General features: G+C 44.6%; 2 protein-coding genes across 4 annotated transcripts in view; one reads left to right on the top strand and one right to left on the bottom strand.

Moving 5' to 3' along the window:
• Positions 1–21,857, top strand: part of efr3a (EFR3 homolog A (S. cerevisiae)) — a 146,132-nt gene that overhangs the window by 68,932 nt on the left and 55,343 nt on the right. For all 3 annotated transcript variants that reach the window (XM_069684296.1, XM_069684298.1, XM_069684297.1), the window contains exons 6-7: positions 10,378–10,499; positions 15,338–15,487. In XM_069684296.1, the coding sequence (XP_069540397.1) occupies positions 10,378–10,499; positions 15,338–15,487 (272 nt within the window). The remainder of the gene's footprint in view (positions 1–10,377; positions 10,500–15,337; positions 15,488–21,857) is intronic.
• LOC138612128 (tripartite motif-containing protein 16-like) lies at positions 1,092–2,601 on the bottom strand. Its single transcript, XM_069685442.1, has 2 exons — positions 1,212–2,601; positions 1,092–1,123 (listed from the first exon to the last, which is right to left on the bottom strand). The coding sequence occupies exons 1-2, from the start codon at positions 2,599–2,601 to the stop codon at positions 1,092–1,094; spliced, it is 1,422 nt and encodes a 473-aa protein (XP_069541543.1).

The following is a 21,857-nucleotide window of genomic DNA, read 5'->3' on the forward strand; positions in this document are numbered from 1 at the left end:
ACGGCGTCAACACAAACTGTGAATAACAATGTGTAGGTAAAGTTAAAGGAAAGGAGCGAGAGACTGACACAGGGGCGATACATTCGCTTTCTATATAAGATTCTGATGGTAACTTCTTTGATGCTACTTGAGTTGTGTCTGCTGATTTAGTGTTTCTATTTTTTACTCCCAAATATGCCAGAAAGCTTCCGTGATGATAATAACCATTCATTTGTAACTTTAGTAAAACTTTACTTTATCAGAAAGGTTTTATTAAACCAGCAACTTTAAGAAAACAACTGCAGCATCATTTCAATTTGAAAATGATTCATAAAGTGCAACTTAAATCATTCATGTAGATTGAAATAAATATTAAATATATAAAAGTAAACAATAAAGTTATATATTTATACATTATTTATTTGATAGCCTGTTTAGTTAATAGCTGTATTGAATTGATTTACATGTTTGTTTCTGACATTAGACGGCAGCTGGAGGAAACACAGTCCCTCTATGGGAACAATGTGGGCACAACAACAGAGTTAGATGTTCATCTGCAGATTATATTTTCTTTACTACTTATTTGATCTATTTAGGTATTGATTACTCTTTGAGATTCGTGTTCTGTTGTTTTTATGTGTTTTATGTTTTTATTTTGTTATTTATTTGACATAGACTTTCAGTTCAACAGTTATGTGTCAGGATATGTAAGAAAGACAAACATTGTTCAATTAAATTAGTTTCTTTTTTTTTCGTGGGGTAGGGAGATATCGGCCGGTTAATCGACCTTCAGCTTTTTCAAACTATCGTTATTATATCGGCCTTTAAAAATCCACTATCGGTCGACCTCTAAACTCAGTGTAAATGGATAAATGTATTCACAGTTATGTTTATTTTGAACTCCGTGCAAACTTGTTTCTGAAAGAGGAAAAAAAACAGGGAGGAAACGCCACAACAATCAGCTCTCAGCGACAAACATGAAGACAACCAGTAAACCCAAAGTCCAGCACAGAGAGGCTGAGTGAATGTGGTCTGCACTCTGTGGAGGAGAGTCATGGTTTCAGAGATGCTGTAGAAGGACAGAATACCTGCTCTGTGATCCAGGTACACTCCTACTCTGGAGGACCGAGGACCTGAGACAGGAGTGTTCACATTGTTGTACCAAAAGTTATAACTGTTGTTGTTACATTGTAACGCCCAAGATTTGTCATTGAATCCAAATATACATTCATCCCCCCTCCCTGCTCTGCTGATACTCTTGTATGCGACTGCTACATAAACTCCTCCTCTCCACTCCACCTCCCAGTAACAACGTCCAGTCAGACTCTCTCTACTCAGGACCTGTTTATAATCCCTGAATCTGTCTGGGTGACTAGAATAAGACTGATGTTTACTCATTAATGTTGCTTTTCTGTCTCCATCAGATAATAACAGCAGTGTGTTTGCTGTGTTTGGATCCAGTGTGATGTCACATGAGTACTGTAAGAACTCAGCTCTGGTCTTGGGCTCTGGTTGTGTCAGTAAAACATCCACTTCAGTCACTGTCTGTGAGATGTTTGTCCATGTCTCCCTCAGAACGTCCTGTAGTTTACCTCTGACCTCTGACACAGCCGCTGTCACAGCCTCAAAGTACCTCAGAGGACGGATCTTGATGCTGGATGAGTCTGTAGATTCACTGAGTGGTGACAGTGAGGGGTAGTCGTGTAGAAACTGGTTGTGATCCTCTGTGAGTGACAGCTCCTCCAGGTCAGCGTCTCTCCTCTTCAGCTCAGTGATCTCCTGCTCCAGCTTCTCCTGAAGCTCTCTGACTCGACTCACTTCAGCTTCCTGCTGGGATCTGACCTGCTGCTTCACATCAGAGCGTCTTTCCTCCATGAGACGGATCAGCTGAGTGAAGATCTTCTCACTGTCCTCCACTGCTTTATCAGCAGAGCGATTGATAGCCTCCACCTGCTGTTGAAGCAGCTTCACATCTTTGTCTCTGTCCTGGATTCTCTGCTGGATGTTTTGTCGACTCACCCCGAGCTCTCTCTGCCTCTCGCTCCTTTCTGCTGCAGCTGAGACTGTGTCGTGGCCTTTATGTTCGTCCACAGAGCAGAGATAACAGATGGACTGCTGATCAGTACGGCAGAACATCTTCATCACCTCATCATGACGAGAGCAGACGTTCTCCTGGAGCTTCTTGGAGGGCTCCACCAGCTTGTGCTTCTTTAAAGGAGCTGCATTAAAATGAGGCTGCAGGTGTTTCTCACAGTAAGAGGCCAGACACTGCAGACAGGACTTGCAGGCTTTCAGTTTTCTCCCAGTGCAGACATCACAGGCCACATCTTCAGGTCCAGCATAGCAGTGATCAACAGGAGCAGCTTGGAGTCCAGTCTTCTTCAGCTCCTCCACTAAATCTGCTAACATGGTGTTTTTCAGCAGGACAGGCCTCGGTGTGAAGGTCTGCCTACACTGAGGGCAGCTGTAGACTCTCCTCTCATCCTCTTTATCCCAGTGGCTTTTAATACAGTTCATGCAGTAGCTCTGTCCACAGGGAACAGTCACCGGATCCTTCAGTAGATCCAGACAGATCGAACAAGAGAAGGTTTCCCGGTCCAGCTGAACTCCTTTCTGCGCCATTTCACCTCTCAGTGACAACGACTGTCTGAGTTTCACTTCCTCAACACTAAAACTAGTTTGAGCTCTGATCTACACATCATGTGTTTGTGCAGTGAGTGTCAGCTCTGGTTGGTTACACCCATCTTCAAACTGTAGATCTGAAGGGGAGGGAACAAGGAAGTGTCTGAGTCAGAGTGGAGCTGGCTGTGTGTGAGAGCAGGAAGAAGAGGGAGGGGTTATCAAGCTCTGCTTCATTCCAGGAAGAGGAGCGGTGTGAGAGCGATACTTTGTGTTTGTTTCCCATCGAGTTCATTTCTCATTTAAAAACACTTATTTCAACCTCAGGAGGGAAACTGTTCTTTGAATCAGAGGGTTTGTGTTTGAAATAAGCTCTTCTGCTGCTCTTAAAGTACAGTTTGGCTCAATGATGATAATTTAAAAGACAAAGAGAGTTTAATCTCTGGACTCTGGAGGCTTTGTAGGGACGGATGTCACAGCCTTAAAAAACCTCCTCCTCTGTAACAAAAAGGTCTATCTCTGTAGGGATCCTGTCTGTCATGTTGTCACACACTTAGAATAACAATCTGAGCCTGTCAGTGGAAACAACAAGAACTTTTAGTGGACGACCTTTGACCAGGAGCATTTGCCACCGGGGATGATGTCGCAGTTATTACATCCTCTTTCACAGCTGCTGGCTGAAATAATCTGCTGGAGCAATTGTAAAACTTTTGTGGTCATTTAAACACCAAAATATGTCAAATCGATCCCTTTATTGAGTTTGTGTTTGTGGAGCCTCTTAATTTAAATGAGGGAATCAGTCGCTTGTAATGTTGCTGTGATGACAGACCAAAACCAAGCAGAACATTAAACACATTACTCAGCTGCAGCCCAGAGGTTGATGTCGGTGGTTTAATACCTAATTTAACTTTGACTCTGGCGGTGGAAATGGCCGTATACAATATCCTGTGACAGATCCTGATTATTATTAGCCTGTTATAAGCCACCAGCAAATGTCAGCGCCATTTCTTTCCTCCCAAAGTGATCCCAAAGTTTATTTTTCATGCCTCCCATTCCGAGCCGTCGTCCTTGCCATTGTTGGCGGTTCATCTGAGCAGGAAACGAGCCGCAGGTTTAGATGGGAAAGCCTTTGCATTATTTATGTGTGGTATTTAGACTCTGACAGAGGAGCAGAGTGGATGCAGAGACAGGTAGGTGAGTTGGGTTGTGGGGGGGGGGGTTGTCGACATTGGCACAGACCGCCTTTAGGTGCAAGCTGTGTTAATTAAATTTCCCTCATGGTGCCGGCTACAAAGCGGAGACGCTCCCTCCGTTTAATGTCGCCGTTTGTTTTTACATGGTGGCCGAGGAAAAGGAAGCACTCCTGTTTGTTCTGTGGGGTAATCATCAGTTTAATGAGTTTGTTTGAGATGTCTGCAGAACAACACCAACACAGAGCTCCGCAAATTATTGCCGTTTTGTTGAAAGACTGTTTGAAACCAGCCGGCTGCTCTCAGCGGAGCCTCAGCGGGGACTAATTAGCTCCAAACATCACACAGTTGGGCTTTTTGTGGACACTCCTGCAGACCTGCTCACAGTGGATGAAGAACAGAGTCAACTGCAGCCCGTCAGAGGTCAGGGGTCACAGCTGCTAAAGGGTCATTTAATACCTGGGCTCTATTTTTTACATATTTTGAGTCTAAATAGGTACAAAGAAAAAAACATGGGAAGGGAGGTTATAAATCAATCTGTAGATCAATCACACAAAGGTTCATACACTCACAATAACACTTCATCTTTCATGTACTTTCCCCTCTCGCAACAGCACAGCCTTTTAATCCTATCCTGCCCAGCGTGTGTGTGTGTGTGTGTGTCTCTCCTGTGTGTCGCTCCTGTGTGTGTGTGTGTGTGTGTGTGTGTCTCTCTCCTGTGTGTCTCTCCTGTGTGTGTGTGTGTGTGTGTGTGTGTGTGTGTCTCTCCTGTGTGTCTCTCCTGTGTGTGTATCTGCCAGTTAACTTTGCCCAGAAGTTGGCAGACTGTGACAGCTGGAAGTGTCTCTTCCTGCACTCCATCTCAATAAAAGAGACACTCATCAGTCCGCTCTCCGGCAAATGAAGCCACTGAGTCAGACCCGGCGGGGAGTTTATACGTCTGCTGTTTACACCCCGTGAAGCCAGATGTGCCACACATGCAGCCAGGAGTTGGTAGAGAGTTTAAGAAAGTCTGTGTCTCTTTCTGTCAGTTCAATCTTCTTCCATTTTCCTACGTCTTTTAGTTGCCCGAGGCCTAAGGCTTCTTTCACCCCATCACATTACATGTGCCTTGATGATGTCACGTCAGTAGTTTGCGTGTGGTGGAAAAGGACGTGGACATGTGTAGGCAATCGTGATCCAGCAACAGGAGATAGGTTTGGCAATTGTAATTTAATATCAAAAGAATTATGAAAAGTATAATTTGCATAATTTTTTTAATCTTTATGTTGATCAGATTTTGGGGATATAAAGCGTACTCCAAGACATGACATCAAAATAAGCATGAATACAAATGTAGGCGCCGTTCTATAGCTGATGAGCAGCCTGAAGGCCTTTGCACTCTGCTCATTAAAATGAGCACTGATGGAAAACTAGAAAAAGGGAACAGAGTTTAAATAACTTCTGGGATATTAAGAAATCATTTCTTTATGTTTCTACATTCAGAATAGTTTTTGATACGTATAATTTATTTGTTTACTACGACAGCGAATTAGGGTCAATGTAAAAACAAACAAACAAACAAACAAACAAACAAACAAACAAACAAACGAGCCGGAGGAGCAGAGTTATATTCCAGGAAAAAACTAGAAAATTCCTTAAAGTCGTAAATTTGCCAGAAAAAAGGCAAATTTGTGAGAAAGTTTTCAGCGAATTTATGAGATTATAAATTAAATTTAAAAAAGGTAGTAAACTCGTGTTCATAGGAACCTTTTTGAGCAGCGACCCCCAAACAGCAGGTCAGGGTTCACGGCCCCCTCCCTCTGATTCACCTGTGTCTCTGCCCTGTTGGCTCTGCTGCTCACGCAGGCGTGCATGGCCCGGAGCTCGGAGCAGATTCAGCCTCTCTGCACACAAGAAGCAGACTTCATAGAGGAGAGAGACTGAGCGACCCTCTGCTGCAGAAACACACGTTTCTATGCTCCCCGTTTGCCCCAGGGGTTACATCACACATGACAGTTACCCTACGACCTCATGACGGAGACTGACAGGAAACAAACCTTCATTAAGGACAAAACATATACAAAACTACTTTAAATCAGTGTTTCAGTCATTTTGTTGTTTGTATGGAGGCTAATACAACAAACAAACACCCCGAGGTCACGGCTGACGACTAGATTAAGTGCGTTATGTGCTTGGGAATGTGTCCAGAGAGGATTCGTGCACAAACGTATGACTACAATCTCTCAAATTTGAGTTATTTTCTCACAAATTTGCCTTTTTTTCTGGCAAATTTCCGACTTTAATCTAATCTTTTATTACTCCTCTCCTAGTACGTCTTCGGAAAAATCTGATATGAACAATAACATATTTTATTAATGAGATGTTTACAATAACTTTATCACTTATATTGGTTTACATTGCCTTTTAGCTTAGTACAGAGTCTAGGAATGTGAGGCATTTGAAAATACTGTCATAACATGTAGACACTGTAGACACTGCTTGTGTGTTTCTTTGCCGAGCTGTAAGACTTGATGCTTTTGGGCTTTATCAACAGAACGTTCTAATCTGAGTAAACTCTGTCTGTCCTCCTCCTTTACTTTCCTTCTGTTGCTTCACTGTGGCCTTTGTCGTCCTTCTTCACTTGTGATTTCACACAACAGTTCGTTCACAGATGGCCGCTGAAGGCTCGGCTCCTCCTCTAACAGAGGGACCTTCATTAGTCCACAGTACAGTCTTTGTTTTTGCTCCTCTGTTTGAAGCCTTTTCTAAAGCTCGGACCCCAAAATCAGAAGCTCATGAACTGCCCAAAGCCAGTTCATGACTCTGTGTTCCACATCAGATAAAGGCTTCACACATGCAGGGACTGATTAACCCGCGCGGGGTCATGACTTCAGATATAAGCTGTTGATCCCCCCAGTTCCCAGATTTGGTTTGATTCTAATTTTGATCATTGAAGCACAAATCTTACTGTTCGAAGAACTAGTTTGACATCGCCTCTCCAGCTTTTCCAAAAACCTTGTAACAGGTTGAACTTCTGAAAATAGACCTTTAGTCAAAATGTTTTATTTAACTGTTTAACTACAGCCACGTTGAAACCTTGACATCGGTACTAAAGGATACCTTGAAATAGCTTGTAAAGGGTACCTAAAAACGGACCCAACCAAGCGTTAAAAAGGAATCAAGTAGAACACAGCTAGAGAACCAGGGGTCTCAAACTCAAGGCCCGTGGGCCACATCCGGCCCGCGATACAATTATATCTGGCCCGCGAGAGAATATCATATGTGTATCATAACTGGCCCACCGGTTTACAGCATGCACACGGCTGATACTACAAATCCCAGAATGCACTGTAACAGCGGGCGCGCCAATCAAGACTTGCGAGCACTGGCTGTGTGAACCTCGAGCTTCAGGGTCGGGACCGTGTGATCAGGCGCAGTGAGAGCTTTCCAAGACGAGCCGCGCCTGTGGGAGAGTCAGGTGCAGCGAGGAAACTTGGGTCACTTTTCCTGTTGCCAGACAAACCAGGTCTCCACCGCTGTGTTCCCAACAGAACAACTGCGGACCTGGCACAGTTCACACGGCTATTTGCTGACTTTGGAGCTCAGAAATTAAAATTGGAACTGCCCAGTAATCCGTCTGTAGTTGACGTGGAAAGAGCACCTGTAAACATCCAAATGCAGCTGCCAGAACTCCGAAACAATGCCCCAAGCTCCGCCTACAGCTGCTCGAATGCTCTGCATGTTTGGAAGCGCATACCTGTGTAAGCACACCTCCACTCCACCCTGAGTGTCCACAGCTCCGAATCTAAGCACAAACATTAATGAACCTGCAGCCAAGAAAAGATGCCAGGCATCTGGCTCTGGCAAATAGGAGTAAATAGTAAAAAGTTCTCTGGCTGTTTTTGATGCCTGTGACTTTTTTTTGGAAATGACTCAGTGAAAAAGTGCTGATAGAGAGGGAGACAAAAAACAAATTAAAGATGCTGATTTATTTTATCTTTAATTTGGTCTCATGTTTTTGATTCCCTTGGTTTGTTCTGAATTCTATAAGATGCCTTTGGAGCAGTAAAGTTCATATTTCTGTGTGACTGATTTGTCATATTGCCTCTGATAAACACGTGGTTCATTTAAGTCTGTTGTCCAAATAATGTTGACCCCGTCCGGCCCTCGTCTTATACCCAGTTTTAGATTTCGGCCCCCTCTCTGACTGAGTTTGAGACCCCCACTTTAAACAAACATTAACCAGATGCAGAACAGTAGCTGGAAACAGTAGCTAAAGGGAACCTAAACAGACCTCTCCAAGGTTTAGAAAGGAACAGCGCAGGTTCCAAACAGACTAAGTAACCACTTGTTAAAGAGGAAGAAAACTGATTTACTAACAAGAGTTACTCAAACATTCGAGGTTACTCAAAATAGACAATTAAGGGTGCTTAAAAAACGCTAAAAGCTTCCTTTAAACAAAAACTAAATGGTAAAGTGGAGAGGACCTAACCGCATGTTAGACACTTAAAGGAACCTCACAACCGACCTTACGACGTGTTAGAATAAAAGAGCTGTTAGACGGCACCTCAGACAGACGCTAAACTTCCTTGTGTATGAGATGACAAACAGGGAACATAGCAGAGATAACCAGGCCCTGCAATGCATTGAATTCACACATCCTGTAGTTTGTGTCCACCCGTCTTCTTTAACTCTGCTTTCTCCACCAACTCCTGATAATATCACGTGGCCCTTCGGCTGCTAGATGTTCCTGTGTTCCAACACCTGTCCGTCAGCCGTTCACAGTCAGATCTTGATTACTGACACTCATTAGGGAGATAAGAACAGAATGCATGGCGGCATTAAATCAGTCGTTTTTGTGAAACATATTGAAGCTCTGTAAAATAAATATTATCCTCCCTGTGAGCCCTGAGACAGACCAGTCGCAGCTGTAGGGGAGGCTTCTGATGATCATTCAGCACAAACGAGAACTGAGGGGCAAGTCCCAGTCCGACAGTTAGCAGGCTGAGAAGGTGTTCGTCATCATTACCTGAGTCAGGACTCAGGTGGCAGCAGCCCTTTTTTACTGTCTGCAGCAGAAGACATCAACACTTCCCTGTGATGAACTGCACATGCCAGGAGTTCTGATGGTTTCCTCCAAAGTGCTGCTCACTTCGTGTGTACGTTCACCTGACAAACTGTCACCCGCTGACGAGAGGGAGGAGCAGAAGCGTCACATATTGTGGGGACATTTTGCTGCTTTAGTTCTGCACATTTGTAATCAAAACTAACGCAGAGACAAACTTCTTAAATCGCTTCAGGCTACAGTTCTAACTTCTTGGCTTGAGTCAGCAAACAGTGCGCCTCCTCCCCCTCAAACTGTGAAGCAGACACGCCAGCAGGGTCAGCAGTAAACCAGCCGGCCAGAAGCAGCTCCTGAACAACCCTGATCTGTTTGTAACACCCTCTCGCTTTCTCATTGTTGGTGATGCAAACTTTTATTGGTGAGGCATGGAGCCTGTTGCTATTTGATCAGCCTTCATTACATGACGGAACCTTAAGTCTTAAGCTGGCTTGTTATCCATTTAAAGGTTCTCTTTTTAAAGGTTCTTTTTAAAGGTTCAATTAAATCCTCTTATTTTTTACTTTGTTTATATGTGATCGTTCCTGTTGTTTTAAATGCTTTACTGTAAATCCTTTTGGTCAACGCTCATACATACCGAGAGACTCCACGTGTGTCTAACGCCTGGGTTCGGTCCTCTGCTGCTGGAACATGTTTGGAAAACTGATGGGAAGCCACTTTCCTGTGCACCAGCTGCCGGTGGACCTCCTTCCGTCTAGGCCATTACCCCCGGGAGAGGTTGGACACAAAATGGGAGGAAATTACCAGGTAGAGCGGCGGGGTTTTGCTCACCAATGTCTAACTGTACAGAGGCAATTTGATGCAGTGGACAATAATAGGGTAGTGAGGAGCGCTACTCGAGCACAGCTGACTGTGAGGAGAGAGAGGAGGCCTCTCCAGAGGACACTCTGCGCGTGTTTGGAAGGCAGAAATTATAGGCTGGACAAAAGGGGGTGGCTCTCTAATCGTAATTATCACTATCACCATCATTTTCAGTTCATTTCCATGCACAGATATGACATATTTTTACTTACTGGAATCGTGCATGTCATTGCAGATGTCGGGTAATTATGCGTCTGCTTTGTCTCCATTGTAGAGAGGTAAAAAGTCACTCAATTAGTAGCTGCACGGCCGTTATTAGTTCTGATTTGAGGAAGCTGAACTTGAGTGCAGGCTGTTCGAGGTCGACTGAGGACAAGTTTTCATCGTCATCTCATCTTTGTCTCATTGTAAACTTCTCTCTCTCGCTGACTGTGCTGCTCTTGCTCGGAAAGAACTGATCGTAATCATCCAGATGTTAAACCCTAAATATCAAACATGTTTGAAGTTTGAGTGGATCTGTCAAACCTTCACGTTTCCAGATGATTCGGGCTGAGCGTCATTACAGGAATCAGGTGCTCCTCTGATTTTCAGGAGGGCTGAATTCATTATCAATCGGCCCAAAACCCCAAGTCCTTCAGATAAATAATAACGAATATGTTCCTCCATCTTTCTGCCTCTTTCTAGTTTGTGAAGTTTGCCAACATTGAGGAGGACACGCCGTCCTACCACCGCCGCTACGACTTCTTTGTGTCCCAGTTCAGCGCCATGTGCCACTCTACCCATGAAGATACTGAGACCAGAACCAGGTGAGACCACACTGTTCACCTTTGACCTGTTTGTAACGAAGAATGCTCCAACAAAGTAAACTCAAATCTTCAAAATCAATTAATATCGGTGATGCATAAAACCTTTAAACTTGTAGAAGAGTCTTTTTTGGCACTCTGACCCCACACTCTCACTCAATACTTGTTGGTTGGTATTAATATCATGGTTATAAACAGTTTTTATACTTCTGCTGTCCTTTACTCATTAACGTTTGTAGGAATTGAATCATCTTTCCCTCATAGCATTCTGTGTGGAATCCCTCAGGGTTCTATTTTGGGGCCTCTAACTTTGCTTTGTACACGTGCTAAAACAGCATCTTGCAAAATAAAATCATCTTCCTCTGTAACAAAAAGGTCTATCTCTGTAGGGATCCTTTCTGTCATGTTGTCACTCACTTAAAATAACAATCTGACCTGTCAGTGGAAACAACAAGAACTTTTAGTGGACGACCTTTGAGCTCTTTCTGGCTGCTGGCTGAAGCAGTGAGGTAATTTGGAGATTGATTCTCATTGTTAGAGAATTTAGAACGTTTGTTCCTGATGAGGAAGTCTCCTGAAGTTCATGTTTTTTGAGTCAAGTTAGACTTCCTCTTATTTTTAAATAATATGTGTTTGGCTACGTTGGCTTGGCCTCTGTTGGGAATTTGCATGTTCTCCCCGTGCATGCGTGGGTTCCCTCCGGGTACTCCGGCGTCCTCATTCCGTTGGGTTAATTGGTGTGAGAGTGAGAGTGAAAGGTCGTCAGCCCTGTGATTGACTGGTGATCAATCCAGGTGTAACCCGGCCTCTCGCCCAATCACAACTGGCATCAGCCCAAGCCACCCTGCGACCCTGAACAGGATAAGCGGTATAGATAATGGATGGATGTGTTTGGCTTGGTTGGTCCATCAGATCGAATTACTGTCGGGCACAGCAATAGTTCATTCTTACCGATGCCTTCCAGTTCAGGACGACATATTGATTAATGATTAGAGGGACGTCATCAGTTCGGTAAACTTTTCCCTCTCTCTGTCTGTGCAGATTCACTCATTATCTTAATGTTAAGATCAAAATTAATCTTAATAGAGTCTCAAAAGAGAAGCCTTAGGCAACATAAATGATCTATTGCTCTATTGATCATTCATGAGCACACAGGTCCTCTGATTGGTTCTCTTCATGTGATGAAATTGAGCTTGAGTCGGAGAAATCAGCTGCTGAAGTGTCCTTGGATTACCTGTATCCTCCTCACTTATTCAATTTAAGTCTAACCCTGTCAGAGATGCTGTCCACTGCTGCATCTTTCTAAACACAGTGAAGACATTTTGCACATCTGGATCCTCAGTGATGGATCGTACCAACAGCACATGCAACGGGGGGGAGGGGCTGTAACATGATCCCCGCCATCGCAGGTCTCGTCCCGCTTGAATCCAGTGAATAAAGAATCAAATATACCTCCTCCTGATCCATATGTCATGGCCTTCTCCTCCCGCTGAGACCTCATGGCACATTAACACCACCGCAGGAGAGCCTTGCTGCACCCGCTGGATTGTAATACGATCGTTTGAAAGACGTATTGATGATGAAATGAAGAGAATAACTTAAATAAACTTGAATTGATTTGCAGAGTAACGGGCTTACCTGCCTGTAATGTCTCATTGTGCTATCAAGCAAAAAGTGTGTTTCTTTAAAGAAACATTTATCGTTGTATTTTTTTATTAATAATTATAATTCTGCAGCTGATTCCAAACACAGGAAGCAGCGTACCTGCTGGAATAAGCCCTCTGAGTTAACTACTTAGATCCCATTCAACAGTTTTGGTCTTCGTATGATTGATTTGTTGTTTGCATGTCTCTGTGTGTTAATGTTTTATGGACATGCTGCTCGAACCAATTGCACCTTGTGGAATAAAAAAAAAGTTTGATTGCTTTGATTGATAGCCAGACAACATCCAGTGAGGGAGCGAGCCCAATTTGAAGAGATCTGTATGAAAATCCAAATAAGAAATGTGATGGAGGAAAGGAGCCGGTGGATTGGACGGAGCCCTTAGTAAAAGTAAAAACATGCTGTATTACTCGCCTTGCATGCCCAGTAATCTAAAATCTGCGGTTGTTTATTTGATAAAAGAAAAATGAGCGTGTTTGGGGAGCCAGACATCAGGCAAACACAATCTCTCATTGTTCTGAGGACAGAGACTCTCGCTGCTGCCAGCCCGAGTCTCAGGCGGGTTAAAAATAGCTCGGCGACGGCGGCGGCGGTGGCGGCAGTGAGGCTCAGGCGCTGACACCACACTTAACAAGACCCCTTCTCCCGCTGAGACGCCCACCCTGTGACTCTCATACAGGTTAGCAGTATATTAAAGCAATACCTGAAGACTTCCCTCTCAGTCATCGCAGAAATGAGTTCCCTCCTCCGGTGTTTCTGACCTGACTTGCAGAAATAGCCGCGCAGCAGCTGGGACCTGTGTTTGTGCATAGACATAAACAATCCATCTGTATGTATGAGTGAGTGTGCACGCTGGTGTGGGGTGGAGGTGTGAGGTAAGGTGAGAGCCAGGGAATTATTTCAAGTCGTCTTGATAGCTCGCTGCCGTCGCCGCTGCGCCGCACACGGTGCGACTTTTTTTCTTCCTGGTTTTCATTATTCCATTCGGCAGCGTCTCGCTGTAGGTGGAGAGGAAGTCCCTGATAGAATTTCTCTTGGTTATTGGATTAGGACTGAGGCAGGTCAGCCGCCTTGTTTATCATATTGCTGCTTGTACAGTTGTTTGTGTAATAAACAGAGCGAGAGAGAGAGAGAGAGAGAGAGAGAGGTAACACAATGGTGACTGAGCCTATGGCCCACTGATGAAAGCCTTTGCATTTGCAGTATGAAGTATTATTATGGGCTGGGTGTCCAGTGAGTGACGAGTTCTCCATCAGCCAGCAGTGGTTGGTCTGCCAGAGAGGGTAGGCGGAGCTAAGCGGCTGCTTTTCCGCTCTCTGCAAGTGTTGCGAGTAAACAGTAATCTACTATGGCTGAACAACAAAGAAAAGATGGATGACTCCTATTGAAGATTGTGATATATAATGCTGGGACCATTTTATCCACAACAGTAACTCCGGTCAGAGAGTACAGGCTGGCACAGAGAACAGTTCTATATGTATATATTGTTGACTGCAGCACAGATCAACGTTGAGTCAACGGTTTCTGTAGACAATTAAACAAATGCCAAAGATTTACAAATAATATCCTCCAGCTTAACTACTCCAATATCTTATTTTATACTCCAGCCAAATGAGACAAACTCAGCTGATGTTAACAAAGGTGGCTAATCAATTAGCTTAATTGATAACTGTGTCAGAAACATGCTTAAAAGGAACACAAATAATCACTGAATCTATTTATAACTTACTTCAGTTTGTATTCACCGGAATGACCCGAGCTCTGCAGCTGCAGCGCACTTTAGGTTACGGCTGTAACTCCCATTCTCCGCCGCGCTACACTAGGACCCTGGGTAGTCCAACAAAGTGCCTGACTGAAATTAACAACATAACAAAAAACAGTGTTATCAAAATAACGGGGAATTTACAACAACCACAGATACAACTTCAAAAATAATCAGGGATGCACCGTGATACCGATACCAGTATCGGAGCTTAAGTATTTGTACTCATACTCGTAAAACTACGACGAGTACTGCACCCGAATTCCACCTCACAGCCTGACGTTAGCCTCCCGTTAGATAAGCAGGTAGGCGGAGAAGCAAAGTTGAGTGTTAAAATGTCAGCAGCAGTTGCAGTTGCATCATTATGTCTATTTACTTTGTTACAGTCAGAAAGTGAAGAACATCTGATAGAACGTGTTTTTAAAGTCATTATGAGAACCGTAGAACTGTACTCGTATCGGTACTCGGTATCTGCAAGTACCCAAATGTAACTACTTGTACTTGGTCTGATAAAAAGTGGTGTCGGTGCATCCCTAAAAACAAGTGAAAATCCAAAGAAAAAGAAACAAATTCGACGCTCAGAAAGTTCAGAGTTACGACAGTTACAAAGGGAGCCAACCGTGGACGTCTGGTTATCTGGGAAGCGTCCTCCCGCAGGTACCGTTTATCGCCAAAGAGAACGAAACTGACATCACTCGCCCTAAACCTGAAACACCTCCAAACAAGCGCTGACGAGCCGTTTCAGGGGACCAGCTCTTCGTCTTCTGTTCCAGACGTTTGACTTTAGTTTCTCTGACCGTCTCTGTTGTTTACTCTTCCTCTCTAAACTGCTGCTGAGAGGTAGGCGCTCATCACATGACATGCCAGCTCCCCCAAAAGTGAAGCCCAAAGCTCTCCATCGCCCCCTGGAGGAGGGACTGTTAGTTTAGGGAGCGCTTGATTTGAGTTTTCTACGGGCGGAGCATTTTAAACGTCAGTCGTGTTTATTTAATAGAGGGAGGAAAAAAATAATGATATGAATTAATATTTAATTAACTTTGCAGTTAAGTTAAGTGTAGTCAGCTAGATCATTGGTTAAAAGAAACCAACGTTTATGGAAGGAGAAAACAAACGCCCGTCTCAGGTGTCAGGTATTCTGTTAACACACCAATCCAATCCAAATGCAACCATTCTTGCACCAGAGATTCTTTCCAAAGCAGGTTTAATATTATTACAATAGGAAACATCACCAGAGTGCTGCTTTATTAAAACATCTTCACAATCAAGTCTTCAGAGTTTTCCAAACTGTTCACTTAATAGCACTGCAGAAATCAGGTGTGAACAGCCCCCAGTTTGTCTGTGTGTAAGGGCTCTGGTGTGAGTGTTTGTTATCAGGACACGTTGATGATATCTGACGGTTGCTGTGTGTCCCTGTCAGGATCCGTGTGGCGGGCATCAAAGGTCTGCAGGGCGTGGTGAGGAAGACGGTGAACGATGAGCTGCAGGCCATCATCTGGGAGCCTCAGCACATGGACAAGCTGATCCCGTCCATGCTGTTCAACATGCAGGACAGCGAAGACCTGGACAGGTACCCGCACACTCACACGACACACAGATATATACACAAGTAAGGACACATACAGAGGTTAGTTTAGGACAGCTGTAAGCAGACTCTCTCTGTGATTTGTTCTTGTTGTGACTCATTCTTCTGTCCGCGAGTTTGGAAGCCAAGTGACGGCGAATGTTTGATTTTCTGTTGTGAGAGCCATTCCAGTCTGGAGGTGACCTTATTAATGGGCCAAACCTCCACACACACACACACACACACACGCACACACACACACACACACACACACACACACACACACACACACAAGGTCCCAGGCGATCAATTATACATACGGTGCTGCTGCTTTTCCCCTGAGGCAATCAGAAAAGTAAATCACTTCTCCTGCAACATCAAACTTTTCTCCCCTCCTAGAATCAGGGTAATTTGTTACCGTTCTGCAGCTCAGAGCAGCTCTGATATCCCAGAATGCACCTGTGACCTTCAGTTTTTTGCCAAAGAGCTCCGCACTAACAGGGTCTACAAATGAAAACTTTGACTGTCCTGTCGGGTAGAGTGTATCTCTGTGCTGATCAGGTCTGTATCAGTTCATTTCTTCAGACCAACATTAACTGCTGCACTCTTCTCGTGGTGCCCAGCAACTTTACCTCACTGAGATATGGTCTAGCGCTGCCAATGCTTGTTTGTTTTTTACTCTTGGGGGGAATTCACTAAAGGATTGCGCCTGAGAAACCAAATGACACAAAAAGACTCCGCCTCATTCTCCAAGCACGCGCAGAGGGTTGAAAGTGCGCTGCTCATCAAACAGCGTCACTGTGCTCCGCTTCCATTTGCATGTGTTTAAATGAGTCATTATGCAGACATTTGGGGACAATCGGGGCCCCTTTGTATGCAAATGAGCCTCGTGGTAAAAAGCACCTCGTTCACAAACTGCAGCGCTAACAGCAGCGCTAACAGCAGCGCGCAGTGAGAGAGAAAATATCACCGCCTGCAGAGAGCTGGTGGGAACTGTGGTGCAGTGTTTACAGGGCTGTCACGCTCTTCCACCTTCTGTGTGATCAAAAGTGTATTTGTCTGGAAAAACAGTCTGATAAAAATATGTTGTCATTATAATTCGAATCGGTCAGTCGGGGGCTGTGTGAGGCTCAACCTCAGCACACTGACTGGAGCTGTTACACATGACGTGCTCATGGACGAGCTGCTGTTGCACACCTGTCGAGTCTGGACTTCACAAGAAGCTGTTAAAGAGCCGCCCCCTCCTCTCCCTGCTCATCATCCATCTGTGCATGCAGCTGAGCTCCACACTGACGGAGCGCAGCAGCGCGCAGCAGAGAGCGGAGCTGCAGACAGCTTCTCTCCATCAGACACAAAACAAGAGCTAACTACACGCAGCTGTGAGACTTTGTGGGCGTGTTTGCGCTTCAATATCATCAGAGCGATTTGTTTTGTGAATCGGACCTTGAGACGGAGCAGACAGCTGCGCAAATGATGCGCAATCTATGGAGCTATCAGCGGCCACCCTTCATTAGTGACTCCCCCCTTAGTTTGTGTTGGTACCCAGCAATAGGGCTGAATGATTTAGAAAAAATATCTAATTGCGATTATTTTGACTTATATTTCGATTTCGATATGATTTGCGATATTAAATTGAATGATAATTTTTACACCTTTTTTGTCATAAAAACATATAAAATGATTATGGTGTGATTTCTGCAGCGATCAGTACCAAGCAAAGATATTTGTTACTCACGTCTGTGTCTGATGGGAAGGCCAGAACATCTCTGCTGCACAACATTTCACCTTTAATAATTAATGCCTGTGATTTGAAAGTTGCAGTTCATTGTTCAGCCCTAACCAGCAACAACTCTAATACACAAAAGTCACAACACAAGCCAAACAAACGAACAGATCAGGCAGCGGTAGTTAGACGATACTCCTGCATGCTGCAAGGTCCAATGACTGTCGGTGGAGTCTGGTGTGAAGAGATCTATCTTCCTGTTTTTTTGGCACAAATTAACCATCCTATTCTCAATTTCCAAAACAAGAAATGCAAACGTACGTCGATCGGGAGCATTTTCCCCCGAGGATGTTGTACCAACTTGGAGCTTTGATATTCAATTACAAATCACCCCTAGCCTCGTATACAAGGATTGTTACAAGGACGTTTCTCAGGTTATAGTTAGCACAGAAGATGACACAAGTCTCCTAGCAACTCCAGCTCTCAGTCAATCATTGCTGTAGGAAATTACTTTTCTTGAGGCTCCAAGCTCACAGTTTCATCCCGAGAAAATCTGTGTAAGAAAAACAGTTTCATCCTCTTTAGAAAAACATGCAGGAGCCGAAGTATCATGATTAACATCAAGATACAATGGACCGACAGGTGACATGAAATCGGCCTGTTGTGAGCTGTTTCCTGTCTCTCTGTTTGACCTTTTACCTTCTGAACATGTGCTACCTGTCTGCAAGAGGAGTCAGGATCTAAAGTAAATCCTGCTGTTGGATCTGCTGTAAGTCGCTCTGGATCGAAGGAATTAAACCTTCGCTTGAGCGCGATCCTGGGAATTACAGCCTTCGCTCTCCTCCGCACACCTCAGACCTCATTATATCCGTTCAATCCTCAAATCCCGGCCTGGAGTCCAGGTGAGGGAGGGAATCCTGCCGATGTGTCACACTGATGAGTTTTTCACCACCCTGCCGCTGAGAAAGCTGCTCTGCTCCCACTGCTCTGCTCCCACTGCTGTATGAGGCCGGGAAGATTTATGGCAAAGATCAACGAGGCCGGACGGGAAGCTTTAGTCTCGGCTCACCTTTAGTCCTCCAGATCTTTATTCTTCACCTCCCTTTCTTTGTTTCATCCCTTCCTTCTCTTCCTCTCATCTCTCTCTTTATCTCATTCCTCTCCTCTGTATTCAAAACATGTAGAAAATGCAGTAACTTGCATTTATTGTTTAAAAGGAAGAAACTAACAAAATAATAACTTGCAGATATGTTTATGGAGATTGATATTTGTTTTGGAGATCAAGAGAAGACGAGAGGAAGAGAAGAAGAAAACAAACGAGATTCAAAGACACAAAGAGCTGAGATTCAAAGACAGTGTTTACAGAAAATGAAATGTCCATAGACCTTTTAAGATTTCAGTCATGTTCACTTTAATGCGAGATACAACCGTTACTGAACAGTTCCTATGGATGCATTTCCAACCGTATAATCCCTCAGACTGTATATTTAGTCTTTTATTTTCCTGCTCATCTTCTCTCCTCCTTACTTCCCTCTCTTTTACTTTACATCCTCACATTCTTCCTCTTTCCCGCTTCATCCCTGCTTCCTATTTCCCTTTTTTTTTTTTTTAATCACCCCACCTTTCTTCCTCGCTCTCGCCGTGGCTTCCTCTCTCCTCGCCGTCTCATTCAGGTGGTTTCCATGTGAACAAAATGCTATTTTTGGATCCAGTTTTCTTCTTTGTCTTCTTTGTTCTTCTTCTTCTTCTCCTGCTGCCCAAAGTACAGCACGTTCCGACAACTCTCTTCTGTCACATGTGGAGGAATGTAGGGGGGTTAGGATGTGATCCGACCCGGGGAACGTCTCGATGTCATTATTTGGTGTGACGACGAACACAGGAGGCTCCTCTCAAACCCGCCGTCTGTGTCGCAGTCCAGCCTAAACCGAAATCAACAGCCACGACTATTATTGTTTCATGTCGTGTTTTACTGCACCGAAACAGCAGACTGTCTGAGAAAACTCCCACAACAAACACATGAAAATATGATTAGGAAGCTGAAGGTGTGTTCAGTGTTACAAAGCTGGTTCAACACCCGCTCGTAATAAAAAGTGCTCTATACTTCCACTACCTGTTACATTTTCCATGTAGTACCTTTACTGTTGCGAGTTTAGAATATTCCTCAGCGTTTGGAGAGCAGCGTTGTTAATGTGGTGAAATGTGTCAAACATGCTGAGACTCTCTGGTACAAGTGTCAGAACTCTCTTTTCCGCTGTGCATTCACATGGCCGGCTTCCCTTTAATGTGTCACGGCACACATCAAAGAAATCACCTTGAGAACAACCTTCACCAGCTGTGGACTTTATTAGCACATGAAAAAGACATTTCAGCTTTTTAAACTGTGCCAGTGCTCCCCGCCAGCGTCCCTTTGTAGTCGGCTTGAGCTGAATACGTTTAAATGGGTTTGACTCGCACATGAGAGCCCAGCAGGGTCTGAGAGGATACAGGAACGTGTCCCTCAGCAAGACACAACCTGGCTTCAAATGCAGACCTCCAGAGTTTGTCCTTCAGACGACACGAGAGTCAGACTGAACCTGCAGCTCCTCAAAGTAATGAGACGCTCAAATCCACACAGGAAAGTGTGTGTCCATCCGTGTGTTTCCTGATGTTGCCCCTCTCTGCTTTGTAAGGGTAAGACACATAAACCTGTACTTGGCTTTGGTATTGAACAGGTGAGGTCTTTGTTCAACGTCGTTTTGCAGTGTTTAACGTCACCCAGCTTCTGCCTGTCCTCAGAGAGACGCCAGTCGATATTCTCGGGTCTCTCTGTCAGGAAGTATAACCATAACAATTCTCAAACACACCGAGGTTTAGGTGCGTCTTCCACCATTCAGTCTTTTTCTTTGGTCAGGATCAGGCGATGTGTTGACCTCCGATCAATGAACCTCTGAGGGAATATAACCCTTGACACGGAGCAACCAAATGCTCCTTGCGCGTCTCCGCCTCTCCCTGTGCCTCTGAAGCTCGACTTGCTGGCCGCTGTGAGGAAAGACATAGCAGAGCTTTTTCAAACCGAACTTCAGCTGGCACTTACAGATGCTATGTCAACTATCAGCCTCGGCCTGCAAGCTTTGAAAACACAACTAGCGACCAACAAGGCTGCTGCTGAAGCTAAGATGTTAGCGCTACTGTTGGGGAAATGGAGCAGTCGCTCACGAGCTGTTCTGATGACATTACCGTCGTGCAAACCACCAGATATGAATAGAAAACAATTAAATCTCAGAAGTCTTCAGCTATCATCTGGCAAAGATGTAGCCTCATGGAGCAACTTCTGCGGGCGTCTGGTGTAGCCAGTGTTTGGCGGTAGAAGACTTCCAGCCAGGACTTCCTTCTCCATGCGCTGCATCGTTTACAGTTCAACTTGAGGAGCAGGAATGCAGTTGAAGTTGAAATATGACACGTACGAGCAGATTATTAGCTGCACTTGCATGCAGATATGTTTATGGAGATTGATATAAAGCTAAATACTTATCGGATGATTGTCGATTGGTTCCAGGATGGCATCACGGCTGATGTGTTCCACCTCCTTCGCTCTCCACACGGACTGTTTTCCAGCATGTAACAAATTCCCGCTGAAAGGCTGTTGGCGGATACTCGGACTACAAGCAGACACCAGAACACAGAACACCAAAAAATCATGTCACATGCCTACAGAGTCCGTGTGCAGACATTAGTGCAACTTTAAATTGCACGATGCCTGTGTTTACATCTTGTCATGGTTATGGGTTGGGCGTCTGTGGCTCACATGGTAGAGCCGGTCGTCTTTCACTCAGAAGGTCAGAGGTTCGACCCCCAGCTTCCTCAGTCTGCCTGTTGAAGTATCCTTACACTTGTCCTTTGCATTCAGAAAGCTGCATCATGATGTACATTTAAGTCCGTTAAATCAGCTTTATAACGTTAGACAGATTTCAGCTCACGTGTGACTTGCTAGATACGGTGAAACTGCCACTCAGCGGAGACAGAACGCCTGTAGTTGGTGTCCATCAGAGAAATCCTGGTACTGATCCGAGCTAACAGCTCATCACACTGGGCACTGATCAGCCTCAAGGAGCTGGAAGCAGCAGGAGAGTTCATCAGACACAGCTCAGGAGGAGGAGGGAGGTTAACAGAGCTGTGTGCTCCTCTGGGTGATGTTATAAAGCTTAACACAACAGTGTTTAGTTTAAACAACACTAATGTTCCTGCAGTCAAATGAAGGTGGAAACACAAGGTGAATATCCTCTTCTCTTTGGCTCTGAACACAACCTGCGGCCTGAACAAGAAACTTCCATCCTCTGAATCTGAAGAAGAAAAAGAAGCACGTCCTCGTGGGACTGCACAGTAAAAAAAACACCCAGCCATCATGTTCAGCTGATCTCTCTCTTTAATCGTTTCTCCTGCTCCAAACAGTCCAATCAACACTTCTGATCTTCCTCCATTTAAATGGAAATACAGCAATCATGTAATCCATACATAATTACGGTGCACATGTATTCCTTCAGCTGCCGTGTGTTCATCATCTCTGCGCTCATAGCAACATCCCGGCCTGTTCTCCTCCTGTGACTTAATGAGCAGATCCTTCAGGCGGATCTGAGGCTGGGAGTGTTTGAAGGAGGAGAGAGGCCAGAGTGTGAG

This window comes from Semicossyphus pulcher, unplaced genomic scaffold (genome assembly GCF_022749685.1).
Source record: "Semicossyphus pulcher isolate SPU_LCO1_2020_fin unplaced genomic scaffold, fSemPul1.0.p SCAF_7, whole genome shotgun sequence".
NCBI classification, from domain to species: domain Eukaryota; kingdom Metazoa; phylum Chordata; class Actinopteri; order Labriformes; family Labridae; genus Semicossyphus; species Semicossyphus pulcher.